Source organism: Copadichromis virginalis, linkage group LG22, assembly GCF_057382275.1.
Source record: "Copadichromis virginalis isolate Kocher_CV1m ecotype Utaka linkage group LG22, C_Virginalis_male_GT1.1, whole genome shotgun sequence".
NCBI lineage: Eukaryota > Metazoa > Chordata > Actinopteri > Cichliformes > Cichlidae > Copadichromis > Copadichromis virginalis.
In genome coordinates, this window is record NC_140638.1 from 25700242 (window position 1) to 25717710 (window position 17469).

Here is a 17469-nt window from a genome sequence, read left to right on the forward strand (position 1 = left end):
ATATGAGACAACATTACGACAACAGTCGTAACATTAACTAAAAATGTTTTTCACCATCTCGTTTCAACTTCTGGTTTAGCTTCAGCTAACTAAAACTAAATGGACCTTGGAAATAATCACATCTTAATAGAGTGAACCATAGACTGTATAAAAGATAGGACCATTGCAACTTGACTGCAGCACTTCACCCTTTCACATAGTCCCAGCTCTTCTCTGTCATGTTTTATGGTGCTGCAAATGTCTTCAGTTGGTGAAAGGTCTGGGCTGCTGGTGTCTTGTTGTGCTTGCTATGCATCCCTGACTCGTTTCTTCTTTCTGCATCAAGTAAGGAATGTAGTGAAAGTTCCCAAGAGGTTAAAAACAGCACTGAAAAAATGCCATCAGACCTGAGTTGGGACACTTGGATTATGGAGCTTCTGGACCAAGAGAGTGGATGGGAGCATGTGTTTAACAAGTAAGAGTATAACGTCCCCCAAAATGTCCCTAACTAAGAAAAACATGAGAAAAGGGTAATCAAATAAAAAGGCAGTCCACCCCTACATGCTCCTGTATAAAGAAACAGGTAACACAAAGCCTGCAGGTTGAGGTCCATGGCGGTGTCATCTTATATGTTGTCTCCAGGTCAAGGAGACAACATATAACATGGATAGACAGACAGATTTCAAAATAGCCAGCTGGAATGTTAAGGGGTTGAATAACGGGATTAAGAGGAAGAAAATATTAACATATCTAAAGTTATTGTAACCCACCTAAAATTTGCCTCATGAAAATGAACTGCTGTTCCCAAAGAATGTCAGTAGGTGGCACTATGAGATTGTTTAGTGCTTGTGAACTTGAGTTGAGAACTGTAGAGAAGGAGAATAGCGCTAAGGCTACGTATGTTGGTCGGAGCTACTCACCGAGTTTTTCTTTAATCCTTGTTCAAGAAAAAGGTTGTGTGTGAAGACACAAATTGGATTTTACTTTTCCGCTTGTTGATGCTGATGTACCTCTGTTTTTGTGTTTTTTGTTCATTTCCGGTGAGTTGACTAACTGCGCTAGCATAGCAAGCTAATCGTCAGCTAATCATTAGCTTAGTATAATGTAAATTTCATGTGTTCCTTTTAAGTGTTGTATTATCTTTTTATTTCTTCACTTGTGAATGTTTTAAACCAATCGGAAATATTTCTTTGGAAGCTAGTAGGTAAGTTTTATTTATTGTAATGAGATGATAAATATGAGCAGTCTTTGGCTAAATAGTACTGCGACCACGTTTTGCACTTTCCTCGTGCATCAGTAATGTACATTCTCTCAATTCATTGGATTGATGTGACTGCTGTTCACAAAATATGAGATTTGAGTTAAATTTGTATGATGTGGAAATTGTTTTAAGGCTCTTTGATTAATTTTATTATTGATTGCATTAAGTCGTTATATACAAAGAGTGAGAGACATTTGGTCACTAGTGTTAATTAAGTTGTTATATGATATTCATGTAAAATATGTTCACTGCCCTGTGCAGGTTGGTTTTTTTTTTGTTGGAGTCTAAAGTTGCGAGCCAGGATTCCGGATCCCCAGCTGCGATGCAGGAAAGATTTCCAGCCTACTTAAAGTGACAACTGCGTTGCTTCTTGACAGATAAGCTTATGAGATCTCAGAACAATACGCTACCCGGGTAGTACTACTAACATTAACACTATACTCACACACCTGAACTGAAAAGACTGAAAAGAACTCTGAACACTGAACTCTGAACTCTAAAACTGAATACACAGACTGACAAATATGGACAATTGGAACTGTTGTGAACTGTTGAATGACTGTTTTTGGTTTGTTTTGAATAAATGTTGACTGTTCTTTGAGCTGTGTGTCATTCGCGCCTTAGTCGATTCCTAGACACCATAAGCCTAAGATCCTAACTTTCTCTACATTCAGTAGTGGTAAAGTATCGTGTGTTACATTATCAAGAGTTGATATAGCCTTTATTCAAGAAATGCACACGTGTAAGTCAGAAGCCTTAAAACTTAAATGTTCCTGGGTAGGTAAAGTCTTTTCCAGTCCTGGAACTGGTAAAAGTAGGGGAGTGTCGGTTCTGATTCATAAAGCAGTTAGCTTTACTGAAACAAAAGTAATAACAGATAAGGAAGGTAGATTCATATTGGTTTATGGACAACTACTGGACACACCAATAATTTTATGTAATATCTATGCACCTAATGCGGACATACTCGCCTTTTTTCACAACCTGTCACAGTATCTTTTGGAATTAGAAGGTGCACAAATAGTGGTAGGAGGAGATTTTAATCAAATACTGGATCAAGACCTAGATAGATCACTTCCTAGGAGAGGCACAGAGGGTAAATCTGTAATTGCCATAAGGCAGATGACCTCAGATTTAGGTCTGAATGATATTTGGCGGACAATGCATCCAGAAGGCAGGGAATATTCCTTTTACTCTCCGCCTCATAATGTTTATACTAGAATCGGCTACTTTCTTATTTCTGAAGCCTTAGTGAATAACTCTATAGATTCAAGTATTGGTAATATAGTATTCTCGGACCATGTGCCAATTTTTCTATGTCTTGGAAATATTTTACAGATTCCTCAAAGCCGCAGATGGCATTTAAATGTGTCCTTAATTAAAGACTCTGGGTTTATTAAATTGATAAGCGATGAAATACAATTTTACAAACAGACAAATAATCGAGAGGACACTACATTGGCTACTTGGTGGGATGCTATGAAGGCATACTTAAGGGGGAGGACAATTTCTTACGCTTCCTTTAAAAAGAAGGCAGCTAACAAGAATATCATTACGTTAGAAGCCAAATTAAAGGCACTTGAGGCAGTACATTCCCATACAAAAGACAGAGTTACGTTGAATAAAATTGTTAAAGTTAAATATAAGTTGAATGTACTGTACAACAGAAAGGCAGAATACGCTTTATTTCGCATTAATCAAGCATATTGGGAAATGGGAGAAAAGCCGAGTCGTTTATTAGCATACCGTCTTAAACAGAAAGACAGTATGAACCATATCCCAGGCATACGACAATCAGATGGGGTTATTTTAACTTCTTTTAGACATATAAATGATGGATTCAGGGCCTTTTACAATAATCTTTATTCTACACAAGAGAGTTTAGATGAACAGAAATTCGAAGCATTCTTTACTGATTTAAACCTGCCACAGCTTTCTACTACTGACCAGCAGATTATAGATGCTCCAATTACAGTGGAGGAGATTACCCGTGCAATTAACAGTATGCCACTTAATAAAGCTCCAGGATTAGATGGGTTACCATTGGATTTCTATAGAGCATTTGAGGATATGTTAAGTCCCCTGTTGCTCGATGTTTATAATGAGGCGTTCAAAGTAGGCTCATTACCTCAGTCAATGCACTCTGGACTTATAACATTTATTCTTAAAACTGGGAAAGACCCTTTAGACCCAAGTGGTTACCGCCCCATATCTTTGCTGAATTCTGACCAAAAAATCTTGGCAAAGGTCTTAGCGGGTCGATTAAAAGTAGTAATGGTGAAAATAATTCATGCAGACCAATCTGGTTTTGTTCCAAACCGCTATGGTTCAGATAATATTAGGCGGTTGGTTAATTTGCAAAATTATGTATATGATTCAGTATATCCAACAGTGGCCCTATCGCTGGATGCTGCACAAGCTTTTGATTGTGTTGAGTGGGATTATCTGTTTAAGACATTAGAAAAGTTTGGTTTTGGTGACAATTTTATTAGGTGGATAAAGATATTATATGATTCGCCTTCAGCGCGAGTATTGACGAATGGGCTCATATCAGACCTATTCCTTTTACTGAGATCCACAAGACAGGGTTGTCCCCTTAGGCCTGGTCTTTTTGTAATTGCTATAGAGCCTTTGGCACAAAAACTGAGAAATAATGTAAATATATTTGAAATTTCGATGGGTAATAGTCAACATAAGCTTCTATTATATGCAGATGATATGTTGTTACTTATGACCCAGCCTGGGAAGTCAATTCCAGCCCTATTAGAATGTATAGAAAGCTTTACGCTGCTTTCAGGGTATCGCGTCAACTGGGATAAATCAGAGGCAATGCCTATGTCAGGACACTGCCCCCATACTTTATTTAAACAGTGGGAGTTTTGGTGGTCCGTGAATGGTTTGAGGTATTTGGGGATACAAATTACCTCGGATTACACTAAGATGGTTCCAGCAAATATGGAGCCAATGTTTGAAAGGATAAAAATGGAATTTGGTAGATGGTCCAGAGTACGTCTCACAATATGGGGTAAAATTAGTTGTATCAAGATGATGACTGCACCCATGATCTTTTATATTTTATCTAATATTCCATTACACATTCCAGATAAGTATTTCAAAGATCTAGACTTTTTAATGCGGCAGTTTCTTTGGGGTAGCTCACCGCATCGTTTAAGTATTAAGAAACTTCAAGCGAGTGCAAAACAATGAGGTTTTTCATTGCCTAATTTCCAATGGTATTATTGGATGATGAACGTGAAACAACTTAGAGCTTGGTTACCTACTGCACCAGTTAAACCCATCTGGTCCCATATAGAGACGGAAGTTAATGGCGGTATTTCTCCTTGGAGGGAGCTGTTTGATACCAGTCATAAAACTACCCATCCTATAATTGCAAAGACATTGTGGTTTAAATTACATAGGGCAGGTCGCTGCGACTTTATTAAATCACCTTCGGCAACCTTATGGAGTAATAAAATAATTTTAATTGGAGGGACATCGGTTGACTGGTTACAGTGCCGTAAAGCAGGCATCCTTAATGTATCAGATTTATTTGACTGTGGGACTAAATGTTTTTTAAGCTTTGATAAAATTGTAGAGTTATATAAGTTGCAGCGTAATCAATTCTGGAGATACAGTGGGGCAAAAAAGTATTTAGTCAGCCACCGATTGTTCCCCCACTTAAAATGATGACAGAGGTCAGTAATTTGCACCAGAGGTACACTTCAACTGTGAGAGACAGAATGTGGAAAAAAAATCCATGAATCCACATGGTAGGATTTGTAAAGAATTTATTCGTAAATCAGGGTGGAAAATAAGTATTTGGTCACCTCAAACAAGGAAAATCTCTGGCTCTCACAGACCTGTAACGTCTTCTGTAAGAAGCTTTACTGTCCCTCACTCGTTACCTGTATGAATGGCACCTGTTTGAACTCATCATCTGTATAAAAGACACCTGTCCACAGCCTCAAACAGTCAGACTCCAAACTCCGCCATGGCCAAGACCAAAGAGCTTTCGAAGGACACCAGGAAAAGTATTGTAGACCTGCACCAGACTGGGAAGAGTGAATCTACAATAGGCAAGCAGCTTGTTGTGAAAAAATCAACTGTGGGAGCAATCATCAGAAAATGGAAGACATACAAGACCACTGATAATCTCCCTCGATCTGGGGCTCCACGCAAGATCTCATCCCGTGGGGTCAAAATGATCATGAGAACGGTGAGCAAAGATCCCAGAACCACACGGGGGGACCTGGTGAATGACCTGCAGAGAGCTGGGACCAAAGTAACAAAGGTCACCATCAGTAACACACTACAACGGCAGGGAATCAAATCCCGCAGTGCCAGACGTGTTCCGCTGCTGAAGCCAGTGCATGTCCAGGCCCGTCTGACGTTTGCCAGAGAGCACATGGATGATACAGCAGAGGATTGGGAGAATGTCATGTGGTCAGATGAAACCAAAGTAGAACTTTTTGGTATAAACTCAACTCGTCGTGTTTGGAGGCAGAAGAATACTGAGTTGCATCCCAAGAACACCATACCTACTGTGAAGCATGGGGGTGGAAACATCATGCTATGGGGCTGTTTTTCTGCCAAGGGGACAGGACGACTGATCCGTGTTAAGGACAGAATGAATGGGGCCATGTATCGTGAGATTTTGAGCCAAAACCTCCTTCCATCAGTGAGAACTTTGAAGATGAAACGAGGCTGGGTCTTCCAACATGACAATGATCCAAAACACACCGCCCGGGCAACAAAGGAGTGGCTCCGTAAGAAGCATTTGAAAGTCCTGGAGTGGCCTAGCCAGTCTCCAGACCTCAACCCCATAGAAAATCTGTGGCGGGAGTTGAAAGTCCGTGTTGCTCGGCGACAGCCCCAAAACATCACTGCTCTCAAGAAGATCTGCATGGAGGAATGGGCCAAAATACCAGCTACTGTGTGTGCAAACCTGGTAAAGACCTATAGTAAACGTTTGACCTCTGTTATTGCCAACAAAGGTTATGTTACAAAGTATTGAGTTGTATTTTTGTTATTGACCAAATACTTATTTTCCACCCTGATTTACAAATAAATTCTTTACAAATCCTACCATGTGGATTCATGGATTTTTTTTCACATTCTGTCTCTCACAGTTGAAGTGTACCTCTGGTGCAAATTACTGACCTCTGTCATCATTTTAGGTGGGGGAACTTGCACAATCGGTGGCTGACTAAATACTTTTTTGCCCCACTGTATGTCCAAATACATAGTTCATTATCGAAGTGGCTGGGAACCCCTTTGAGTTGTCCTGTGGGCAGCCTTGTGGAAGTCCTGCTCTCAAGATCATCCTTGGGTAAAGGCATTACCTCTAAGATTTATCACTTATTGCAAGAACGGTCAGCTGACCCTCTCCTTAAAGTTAAGGGCTACTGGGCCCAGGACATGGCATTGGACATATCTTCAGTTGAATGGGATTCATGTTTTCAAAATATTAATACTATGTATAAAGAAACAGGCAGTAGATTGATTCAACTTAAGATAATCCATAGGTGGCATCGAACACCGCAACAATTGTATAAATGGAACCTGGCCTCTACGGACGAATGTTGGAGATGTGATGGTCAAAATGCTTTGATTTTACATATCTTATGGAGCTGTTCGGCACTTCGGGATTGGTGGGAAAATATAATGGAGGTAATTTTCAGTGTTTTAAAAAGGAGATTTGTTATCTCACCAAAACTGTCCATACTTGGTATAACCACAGAACTTTCTGATGGAGATTTTTCCAGTTATACAAAAAGATGGATTATTTTGGCTCTTACTACGGCCAAACAGGTCCTGCTAAGACATTGGCGGAAAAAGAACCCCCCCCCCCCTCCCTATGAAGAGTGGCTAAAGACAATGGCTAAGTTGGCGTCTTATGAAAAAGTGACTTATGGTTTATTAGACAAATTGCATCAATATGATTGTATTTGGTCCCCCTTTACAAGCTGGCTTTCTGTAACTTGAAGAACAGAGGAGTAATGACAGAGTGGTGGTGTGGGAATTGGTGTGCGAAGAAAGAATAGGATAACTTCCCTCTGTTTTTTTTTGTTTTTTGTTGTTGTTGTTGTTGTGTTGTGTTTTGTTTTTGTTTGATAAGATAAGATGAGATAAAACTTTATTAATCCCTCGGGTGGGTTCCTCTGGGAAATTCGGTTTCCAAAAGCACAGCACCGATAGAAGTTACAGAGTTACAGAATATTATATATATATATATATATATATGTATATATATATATATATATATATATATATATATATATATATATATACACACACACACACACACACACACATATAAATACAGAGACAAATATAGATAAAATATATGAAGGGGATAAATAGAATAAATAGGAATAAAAATACAAGTGAATTGCACATTTCAAGTATTGAGGTCTATTGCACCATTGACTATTTACAAAAGTATTGCACAAGGTATTGCACAGTGAAGTGAAGAGGCACTACAGCTTAGTTGTTCCCCCCTCCTTTGTCCTCCTGTTTCCCCTCCCTCTCCCCTCCAGAGAGGAGTTAAACAGTCTGATGGCGTGTGGGACAAAGGAGTTTTTAAGTCTGTTAGTTCTTGTCTTGGGGAGAAGCAATCTGTCACTGAACAGACTCTTCTGGTTGTTTATGGCCGTGTGCAGAGGATGCCTGGCATTGTCCATAATGTCCATCAGTTTCTTTAATGTCCTTTTCTCTGCCACTGTCACCAGAGTGTCCAGCTTCATGCCGACCACAGAGCCAGCCTTCCTGATCAGTTTCTCCAGCCTGCATGAGTCCCTCTTTGCTGTGCTGCTGCCCCAGCACACCACAGAATAGAAAAGTACTCCAGCAACCACTGACTGGTAAAACATCCTCAGGAGCTTCCTGCAGATGTTAAAAGACCTCAGCCTCCTGAGGAAGTACAGTCGGCTTTGGGCTTTTTTATACAGGTGCTCTTGTGTTGCATGACCAGTCCAGTTTATTGTCCACCCACAGCCCGAGGTACTTGTACTTGTTGACCACCTCCACCTCCACCCCCTCTATCTGAACCGGCAGTGGACCTTCTCTGGACCTCCCGAAGTCCACAACCAGTTCCTTAGTCTTTGAGGTGTTGAGTTGCAGGTGGTTTGTGTGACTCCATGCGACAAAGTTCCTCACCAGACTTCTGTACTCCTCTTCTTGATCATCCCAGATACACCCCATGATGGCTGTGTCGTCTGCAAACTTCTGAATGTGGCATAATTCAGAGTTGTAGCAGAAGTCAGAGGTGTACAGGGTGAAGAGAAGAGGGGACAGCACAGTTCCCTGTGGTGCTCCTGTGCTGCTGACCACAGTGTCAGACGTGATGTCCTTCAGCCTGACGTACTGTGGCCTGTCGGTGAGGTAGTCGGATATCCAAGCCACCAGGCAGGGGTCCACCTCCATCCTGTTCAGTTTTTCCTGAAGCATACAGGGCCGGATGGTATTAAAGGCACTGGAAAAGTCAAGAAACAGGATCCTGACCGTGCCTTTTCCCCCATCCAGGTGTGAGTGGGCTCTATGCAGGAGGTACAGGATGGCATCTTCCACTCCGACATCCGCCTTGTATGCAAACTGTAGTGGGTCCTGGGCATGTTGCACCTGTGGTCGGAGGAGGTTGAGGAAGAGCCGCTCTAGAGTCTTCATAAGATGTGACGTCAGTGCCACCGGTCGGAAGTCATTCAGCTCATTGGGCCGGTTCCTTATTGGGGACCGGGACGATGCAGGATGTCTTCCATAGGGCGGGCACTCTCCCCAGTCGCAGACTGAGGTTGAAGACTCGTTGTGGCGGCTCCCCAAGTTCAGCAGCACATGCCTTCAGCATCCTAGGACACACCTTGTCTGGGCCTGCTGCCTTTCTGGGGCGAAGCTTCCTCAGTTGTCTCCTGACCTGATCCACTGTGACACTGGGAGATGTTTGGGAGGAGGGGGGGGGGGGAGATGTCTTGCTGCTGAGAGAGTGATTGGAGGAGGGGGGTGTCATGGTGTCAGGAAGGGGGGGAAGCGAGGGAGGTAGGAGAGTGGGGAGAGGACTCTGTAGTAAAGGTGAGGGTGAGGGTGGGGGGGTTGTGGGCTGGTCAAACCTGTTGAAGAAGTTGTTGAGTTCGTTTGTTTGTTTTTTAAACTATTTATTTATGTAGTTATCCTTAAGCTCTGTTATTGAAGTTTAAAATGAAATAAATAAAAATTGTTGATGATAAAAAAAGTTTAAACTTCAAAGCTCATGCATGCATGCACATCCAGTGCTCAGTGTCTAATTGTGTGTTTGTGTTTTTACCTTTTTGCAGTAGCGCAGTGAAACATTTGGGCGGTGGATAAATAATGGAAAATAAAATTCAGACTACAGACAGCTTCAGGTGAGTACACGTGGTGCACAAGGACCAAAGCTCACCTTCTCAACCTGGACAAAATGAATTATTTTACACTGATACTGTAAACTTTTGTTTGTGTGTCAGGTTTCCATACATCGGAAACAGCTGCTGCATCTGTAATTCTGTCCATCCCGAGGAGAGTCCACACTCTACATCCTTGGCTCACCTATAATGACGCACAGGTGCTGCACACAACTAGATCTGCAGCTTGTGAGGAACAGCAGCACTCAGCCTACATCCTGTTTTACAAGATTAACGTAAGAAGACACAGCATCTCATCCTGAAGTGAGAGAATGGCACGCCAGCTGCAGCCTAATCCAATCTCTCTTCTTTTCTTTTTTCGGTGCCCAGACACCCTTCAGTTTCATCATGTCATCCCTAACAATACAATGTAGAGTTGGATGGAGGATGAAGACAGCAGAGAGCAAAAGAAACAGGTAAGAGCAGACAGGTAGTCAGAGTTAACAAAAACTTTTAAAGCCAGTGTAGCTTCTGTTTTGAACACATTTATTGATGACAATTTTACATAAATAAGCAGTGTGTTATACTGTTATCAGATGTGGAGTCTCACGAACCACTTTAATAGTGACTTGTGTGCCAAATACTGTTTATTTGTCTTAGTTACAGATAGTGAAATAAAAATGGAACGAGAAGCGTAGGATTTTGAATTGATACCATTGGTGCATCTACTAAAGTTCTGGGGTCAGTTTGAATATCAGTGACCTTGACCTTGAGTTCAAGTTTTCTGAAAATCTTGTGAATGCTACAACTCTGTGACGAGAAGTAAGTCTCCTAGGTCTTTAAATTTGTATATAGGTGAATCTAGTAGGAAGCTGAAGGGTTGCACTGCGGGCCATCTGTAGAGGTGTAGAGTCAACAACCTGTCTGTGAACGTGGACAAAACAAAAGAGATTGTTGACTTCAGGAGAGCACAGTGGGATCACTGCCCACTTAACATGAATGGATCCTCTGTGGAGGTCGTCAAGAGCACCAGATTTCTTGGTGTCCACCTGGCGGAGAACCTCTCCTGCTCCCTCAACACCAGCTCCATAACCAAGAAGGCCCAGCAGCGTCTCTACTTCAAGCAGAAGCTGAGGAAAGCCCATCTCCCACCATCCATTCTCACCACCTTTTACAGTGGGACTAACAAGAGCATCCTAAGTAGCTGCATCACTGTCTGGTATGGTAACTGCAGCGTATTAGATCGCAGTACCCTACAACGGATTGTGAGAGCAGCTGAGAAGATCATTGGAGTCCCTCTCCCCTCCTTATAACACCCGCTTGCTGGAGGACCCCACACAGCCTTCAAACACACTCTTCACCCTGCTGCCTTCTGGAAAGAGGTCCCAGAACATCCGGGCCCTCGCTACCAAACTACGGAAAAGTTTCTTCCCACAAGCCGTCAGACCCCTGAACACTCAGTGACTGCACTGGCACACGCACACCTTCACACATGTCACTACCAAGCACTTATCTGCAGTATCTCACACTCATACACATACATACAGACACCAAGTTACTTTTGCACAATACTCAGCATTTTGCACATTTCCATTGTCTTGTGTCTGTATCGTCCTGTTCTGTCTAGTTTTGCACTGTTTTGTCTTGTTTATTTTTGCAATTTATGCACACTGCACTTTATGTAGTCCTGGGTTTGTCCGTATATGTCATATATAGCACCAGGGTCTCGGAGGAACGCGGTCTCATTTCACTCTGTACAGTACCTCTGCACGTGGTTAAAATGACAATAAAAGCCACTTGACTTGACCTGTATTTTGTAGCAGTTGCTTGGAGACGAGCACCATACAGTTCAAATGAGCATACATTCCAAAATATGCAAATGAGCCCCATACATCATAATGCTGATGTTTGCTGTTCAGGGTATGAACGTTCTATGCTGAAAGTTTATAAATATACAACCTTTGACTGCTTGTTTTCAGTTGAACTTTTGCAAAGCTGAGGAGATTTTGGCTGCGATCACATCAAGTCCAAAGATGTTTAAACTTCTTTTTCACAGAAAGGTAAGTTTGAAGAGACTCGCAGCACATTTCTCTGAATGTTTTCTTATGGTAAATAAGCATTTTTGAAACTTTTAAGGAAGCTTCTTGGATGATTTCTGTAAAAACTGAATTTTGAATCCAAATGAAGGATATTGTATTTTCTTACCATATACTTTGTTTTATGCCATTACTGATGTTGCTTTTCTTGTTTCTAAACAGAAATCACACAAACAAAACGTGGCAGAGAAGGAAATTCCTTCTACGTCTCATCAGAGGTAAAGAAATGCGCCGCTCTTTAATGCTGCTGGAGATATTTATAGCAGTGGTTTAGTTGGAGCTCTTTTATTTCCCTTTTATTGCTGTTTTGTATTTACATCTTTTTTACTACTTCTAGTCTTGTCTATAATTTCTATTGATTCAGAGATTAGCGTTTGAAAATGTAGAGTGTAAATGTACAAAATACATGATTTTGTTCCATTACAGTTATTAATTTTTATCTGCAATCTCCAGCATGTACTCCTTGTTAAAAATTTCCACTTTGAAAAATAACATTTACACTTTTGTCCTCATCAGCATCCCGGATGCTTGTGTTGCTGAAAATGGTCAAAAGAAGAAGAGAAAATGGAGACACCTCTGCTGTTCCTCGGTTTGCTTTTACACGAAACATATGAAATGCACATTCTCTTTAAATTGCACTTGTTAATTTAAAGTGACTTTACTTTTTTAATAAACTTATGTTTGTTCGTCCTCTGCAGCAAACTGACAGCGATGCAGAGGCAGAGAGCAACACTGTGAAGACACAAAAAAAGTGTCGCTGGTTTCTTTTTAAATTCTGGAAGGTATGTTTTATGGAAAGAGTCACTGTCATCAAGCATTTACTCATCACAGTTAAATGCGAAGAATTAAGAGTAATTTAGCACATCCATGTCCTCAAATTAAGTTCAAAGATGTTTAAACGTTTTTTTTTTCACGGAAAGGTAAGTTTGAAGAGACTTGCAGGATGTTTCTCTAAATATTTTTTATGGTAAATAAGCATTTTTGAATCTTTTAATGAAGCTTGATGGATGATTTCTGTAAAAACTGAATTTTGATCAAAACCAAATGAAGGATTTTGTATTTCATAGGACAAACTTTAAAACTCAATTTAAAGCATGAATAAATTGTTTTTAATTTATTTAAAGATATTCCTATATATCTGCTTCATGAGCTGACAGCTCACTAAAGTGATAAATAATATGAAATAATACCAAATTTTCTAACTGGACACTTTTCATGGAGAGACTCCCTTGGTATGTTTGTTTTATGCCATTACTGATGTTGGTTTTCTTGTTTCTAAACAGAAATTACACAAACAAAACGTGGCAGAGAAGGAAATTCCTTCTACGTCTCATCAGAGGTAAAGAAATGCGCCGCTCTTTAATGCTGCTGGAGATATTTATAGCAGTGGTTTAGTTGGAGCTGTTTTATTTCCCTTTTATTGGCATTTTTCTTCCACCTTGTGTATTTACATCTTTTTTACTACTTTTGGACGTCCTCCAAAATGTTTCAACTTCAAAGCTCATGCATACATGCGCATACACTGCTCAGAATCTTGACATCTTTCCTAATTTTGTGTTTGTGTTTTTACCTTTTTGGAGCAGTGTAGCATGCGGTGGGAAAAAAATAGAAAGTCAAACTGGGACTATAGACTGCTTCGGGTGAGTACACGTGGTGCACAAAGACTCACTTTGTCAAAGTGGAGAAAATGAATTATTTTACACTGATACTGTAAACGTTGCGCGTGTGTGTCAGGTTTCCAAACATCGGAAACACCTGCTACATGAACTCCTGCCTGCAGAGCCTCCTCAACATTGAGGAGTTCATAAGAGACATCAGGCGTCAGGGGGTTTTGTGGAGCACAGATCCAGAAGCTCAGCTCTTAAGGTGCGCTACGTCAACCTTCTACTTTCTTCAAAAACCTGAAGAACAAAGAGATCTAACAGCAGAAATGTCTGTTTACCCTTCCTTTCTACAGAAGGCTTATTGATGTCAGGGACTGTCACGAGTCAACAGATTATGGCCTTAAAGATCACCACCTAAGAGCTTTTAAGAAGGCATTCAGCAGTCAAGCTCCTGAATACACCGGCAGTGCACAGAAAGTGCGTCAGCTATTTGGACATTTCGTTTTTTGCTTTACCTTCTGATTTTGATGTACTGTTTTAAATCTCTCTGCTTTTCTTTCAGGACGCTCATGAATTCCTAACATTATTCCTCGATGAGGTCAAAAGGCTCACACCTCACCTGGAGAGGAACGCAGCTCTCCTGGGCCAAAGTTATAGCTGCCCAGTAGAAGACCATCACATTTTTAAAATGGAAAACATGAGGACATGCAAGAGGTAAGCCTGTCTTTCAGAAACGCAGAGCTGGTTGCAATATTTTCATATACCTCTTTTCCACGTACCTGATCTTTACTTTAACTACGTTACTCCTGAAATGTGTAGCTGCGGTCACCAATCATCACAGCAAGAGGAATTCACCAGCTTGTCTCTAGACCTTGTTCCAGAGGGGTCTATTATAAACATGTTAGAGACATACTTGAAGGTAAGATCACAAATTCCAATAGAGTTGTCGTATCAGCGATCTTAACACACCTTTTTTGTTAGTGTTTGTGTGCATGTGTGTGTGCATATGTTGAGATTTCTTTCTACCATAAAGCCTGTTTTCTCTGTGCTGTTGTTCAGGAACAAGAAATAGAATTTCGCTGTGATTGTGGAGGGACGGCCTCAGAACTGAAGTCGTCTTTTGATACACTGCCAAGGTGAGTAAGGTCACATCAGAATTGATCGACTGACCAGGTTTCCAAACTGTGGCGCATCAAATATCAGAGTTCTTCGAGACAATACTTGAGCAGTCGTTTTCTCCCATCTTCTGTTTGTGTTTGACACTCATTCTTCTTATTTTCTACCTTGTTTGTGTTTGTTTTCTTTTCTGCCAGAGTTCTGATCTTGCATCTGAAGAGGTTTGGCTTTACACAAACCTACAAGATTAAGAAGGTGGATGACCCCGTCAGGCTGCAGAGGGACTTGGTGGTGCCATCCAATCAGGTAAAAACAGACTGCAGAACGTCTCAGGCTACGTCCACACTAGCCCGGATAGATTTGAAAACTCTGTGTCCACACTGGCGTTTTCAGTCATTTTCAAATAGTTGTGCGTCTGCATTGAAACGGCCGAAAACGCTTACGTTCCAGTCCTGCGCATGCGCAAAAGTGAGTGAGAATTACAGAATTTGAAGAAAAGCTATCCGGAGCATGTACAAACTGATATTAATCTTTTTTAGGGCTGTCAAAGTTGAGAGCAATCAAAACAACTGCTGTCTAATGCACTCGGCTTATCTTTGTTTAATTGCTCACATGACTGCATCACATGACCAAAATGCGTCATCGTTTTAGAAAGTCTGCGTTTTCGAGTGTCCACACTGCGATGGGACAACTCCGTTTTGAAATGTATGCGTTTTCGAGAGCGTTTTCAAGATGCTGTGTTTTTCCTTGAGGAAAACGCCGTCTCGGTGTGGACGGGAGGTCAAAGCGGAGAGAAAACGATGCGTTTTCAAACGAAAACGCATTAGTGTGGACGTAGCCTCAGCAAATCAGCTTAATTATGGCACTGATGTGAGACTTTATGAAACTAACACTCTTTGGATTTGTTCCTTCTCAGGGTGGTGGCTGTTATAGTCTTTGCAGCATCATCAGTCATTATGGAGGCACAGAGTCAGGTAAAACAACAGACTTGTGACAAACAGAAAATGAAACTTGCTACTTTTCAGTGAAGGACTCACACACAAAAGCTTTTGATGTTCTAAGAAGCACTAAGTCAAAATCACTGTTTGCTTGAATCAGTTGACTTCCAGAAGTTGGATTCATTTGTCTTAATGTGATTTCAGGACACTACATCTGTAGTTCTGTCCATCCTGAGGAGAGTCAGCACTCTACATCAGATCGCTGGCTCACCTATAATGACGCACAGGTGCTCCACACAACTGGATCTGCAGTTTGTCAGGAACAGCAGCAGTCGGCCTACATCCTGTTTTACAAGAGAAACGTAAGAAGACACAGCATCTCATCCTGAAGTGAGAGAATTTTTAAATGTCCTGTTACCTTGTTAACCAGTTTTGTCTTCATTCTCAGTTCTGAAACAGGAAATGGAAGGAAGGAAGGAAGTTAAGGTCATCATCATGCTGAGAAGGAAAAGCAGTCGTCCCAGCCCACCATCGCACACTGGAGGACAAGTATAGGTAAGTATTGCCCTCAGGAGGGAGGGTCCTGCCAGAGAGCCTGGTCCTCCCAAGATTTCTTCCTCCAGGAGGGAGTTTTTTCTTGCCACCGTCGCCCCACATTCACTGGTCTCATCAGCAGGGACATTTTTAACCTCCTAAGACCTGAACTTTCATGGCATGCATTTTTAATTCCTCTGTGCCATTTAGGTTGATTGGGACCCGATGAAGGTAAAAACCAAGACATCAGATTCAGACTATCTTTTTTTTGTTTCTCAAAAGAATGAGATCCACATATGAGGACATTCATTTTAAATTTCGATTGAACAGTGGCAGTGTCATGTCCTCCCTCATAAGTGGATATCAGGTTTTTGAAGAGCAAAATTTTGTATTTTGGTCTAGACAACCCAAAATGTTATGTCTACATATGTGGACACCAGGTCCTAGGAGGTTAAAACAAAATCTACTAGAGATCGTCCTTTTCTGGACCAGTGTTTGGCTTGCTCTCTGGGAACAACAAATTAGTGCTGTCAGCGTTAACGTCATTAGGTAAAATGACGTTAACACTGACAGCACTAATTTGTTGTTATTATTATTAATATTATTATTAATTTATTTGTAAAATAAATTAAATAAAAAAAAAACAAAAATGATTTAATTCTTTATTTTATTTTGTTTTATTAAAATCAAAATAACAACAAAAACAAAAATAACTAATAAAAAAATATTAAAAGTATTCAGCAGTGTTTTGTGAAATTTGTAATGAGCCTTAGTTAAGTTGATGTCACAGAAGTTTCTGAATCATTTAGATTGTTCAACAAACTGATTCACTCAGGTAAAGATGGTGAGCTGGAGCAATGGTACCCTTGGAGTTCAGTTTAAGTTTTCAGACAAATATTCCCTCGATCAGTTGCAGCTTCTGCTTTTAAATAAATGATTTAGCTGCAAATGTTTAGCTACAGGTAGCAAAGTCCAAAAGTGACACCAGCCAAACATGCAAAAAATGCAAGATGGTGGTGCGCACAGATACAGCGGCTCTATGCTCTCCACTTACCCAATTTCACTGTGCAAGAAACTGCACAATGACAATAAAAAGCTCTAAGTCTAAAACAGTTTCCTGTCCAGTAAAATCGGGCAATTATTCGCTCCAGAGTTTTATCCTACTCCAGGTGAGCAGCCATCGACTTGTAATGAGCCAGCTAAAACAATAATTTCTCAGTGGCTCTTCTGGCACCAACAAGTGGGTGTGTTCTTCCATCGTGCAAGTGTCACGACACACTGAACATGGTCTGAACATGGATTTTCCCTCGATATGTCTTTTCCACCAGTACTATGGGGTATTTGTGAATATCCATGACTGACCCGGCCAGGTGGCCAGCTGGTCTTTGGACAGGGTCACGGCAGTTTCAAGGTTCAACAAAATCCCTTTCACTGACAGACTGAAGGAAAGCTCCTCAAAAATGGAGGGTCTTCAAGCTCCTCAGTGGCAGGAAAAGGTTTCCCGGACCCAGTGTTGTATATTTGTTTCCCAAAAGATTGAACTAGTGGAGAGAAATCAGGTTCTGAAACCATCCAGAAGACAAAGTCTCC

The 17469-nt window shown here is 41.0% G+C and overlaps 1 protein-coding gene and 1 long non-coding RNA gene across 2 annotated transcripts; both read left to right on the forward strand.

The window, feature by feature from the left end:
* The first annotated feature begins 507 nt into the window (after positions 1-507).
* LOC146683466 (uncharacterized) lies at positions 508-11645 on the forward strand. The gene is made up of 6 exons (XR_014917517.1): positions 508-1019; positions 1502-1654; positions 9547-9615; positions 9715-9887; positions 9982-10067; positions 11571-11645. It is a non-coding gene; the product is annotated as an uncharacterized LOC146683466 (long non-coding RNA).
* Positions 11646-13274: 1629 nt separating this feature from the next.
* LOC146683467 (ubiquitin carboxyl-terminal hydrolase 37-like) lies at positions 13275-16416 on the forward strand. The gene is made up of 9 exons (XM_085446176.1): positions 13275-13553; positions 13645-13768; positions 13854-14005; positions 14111-14210; positions 14351-14427; positions 14605-14713; positions 15324-15381; positions 15550-15707; positions 15794-16416. Exons 1-9 carry the CDS (start codon positions 13450-13452, stop codon positions 15797-15799), a joined length of 888 nt encoding a protein of 295 aa, XP_085302302.1. The 5' UTR covers positions 13275-13449; the 3' UTR covers positions 15800-16416.
* The last annotated feature ends 1053 nt before the right edge of the window (positions 16417-17469 follow it).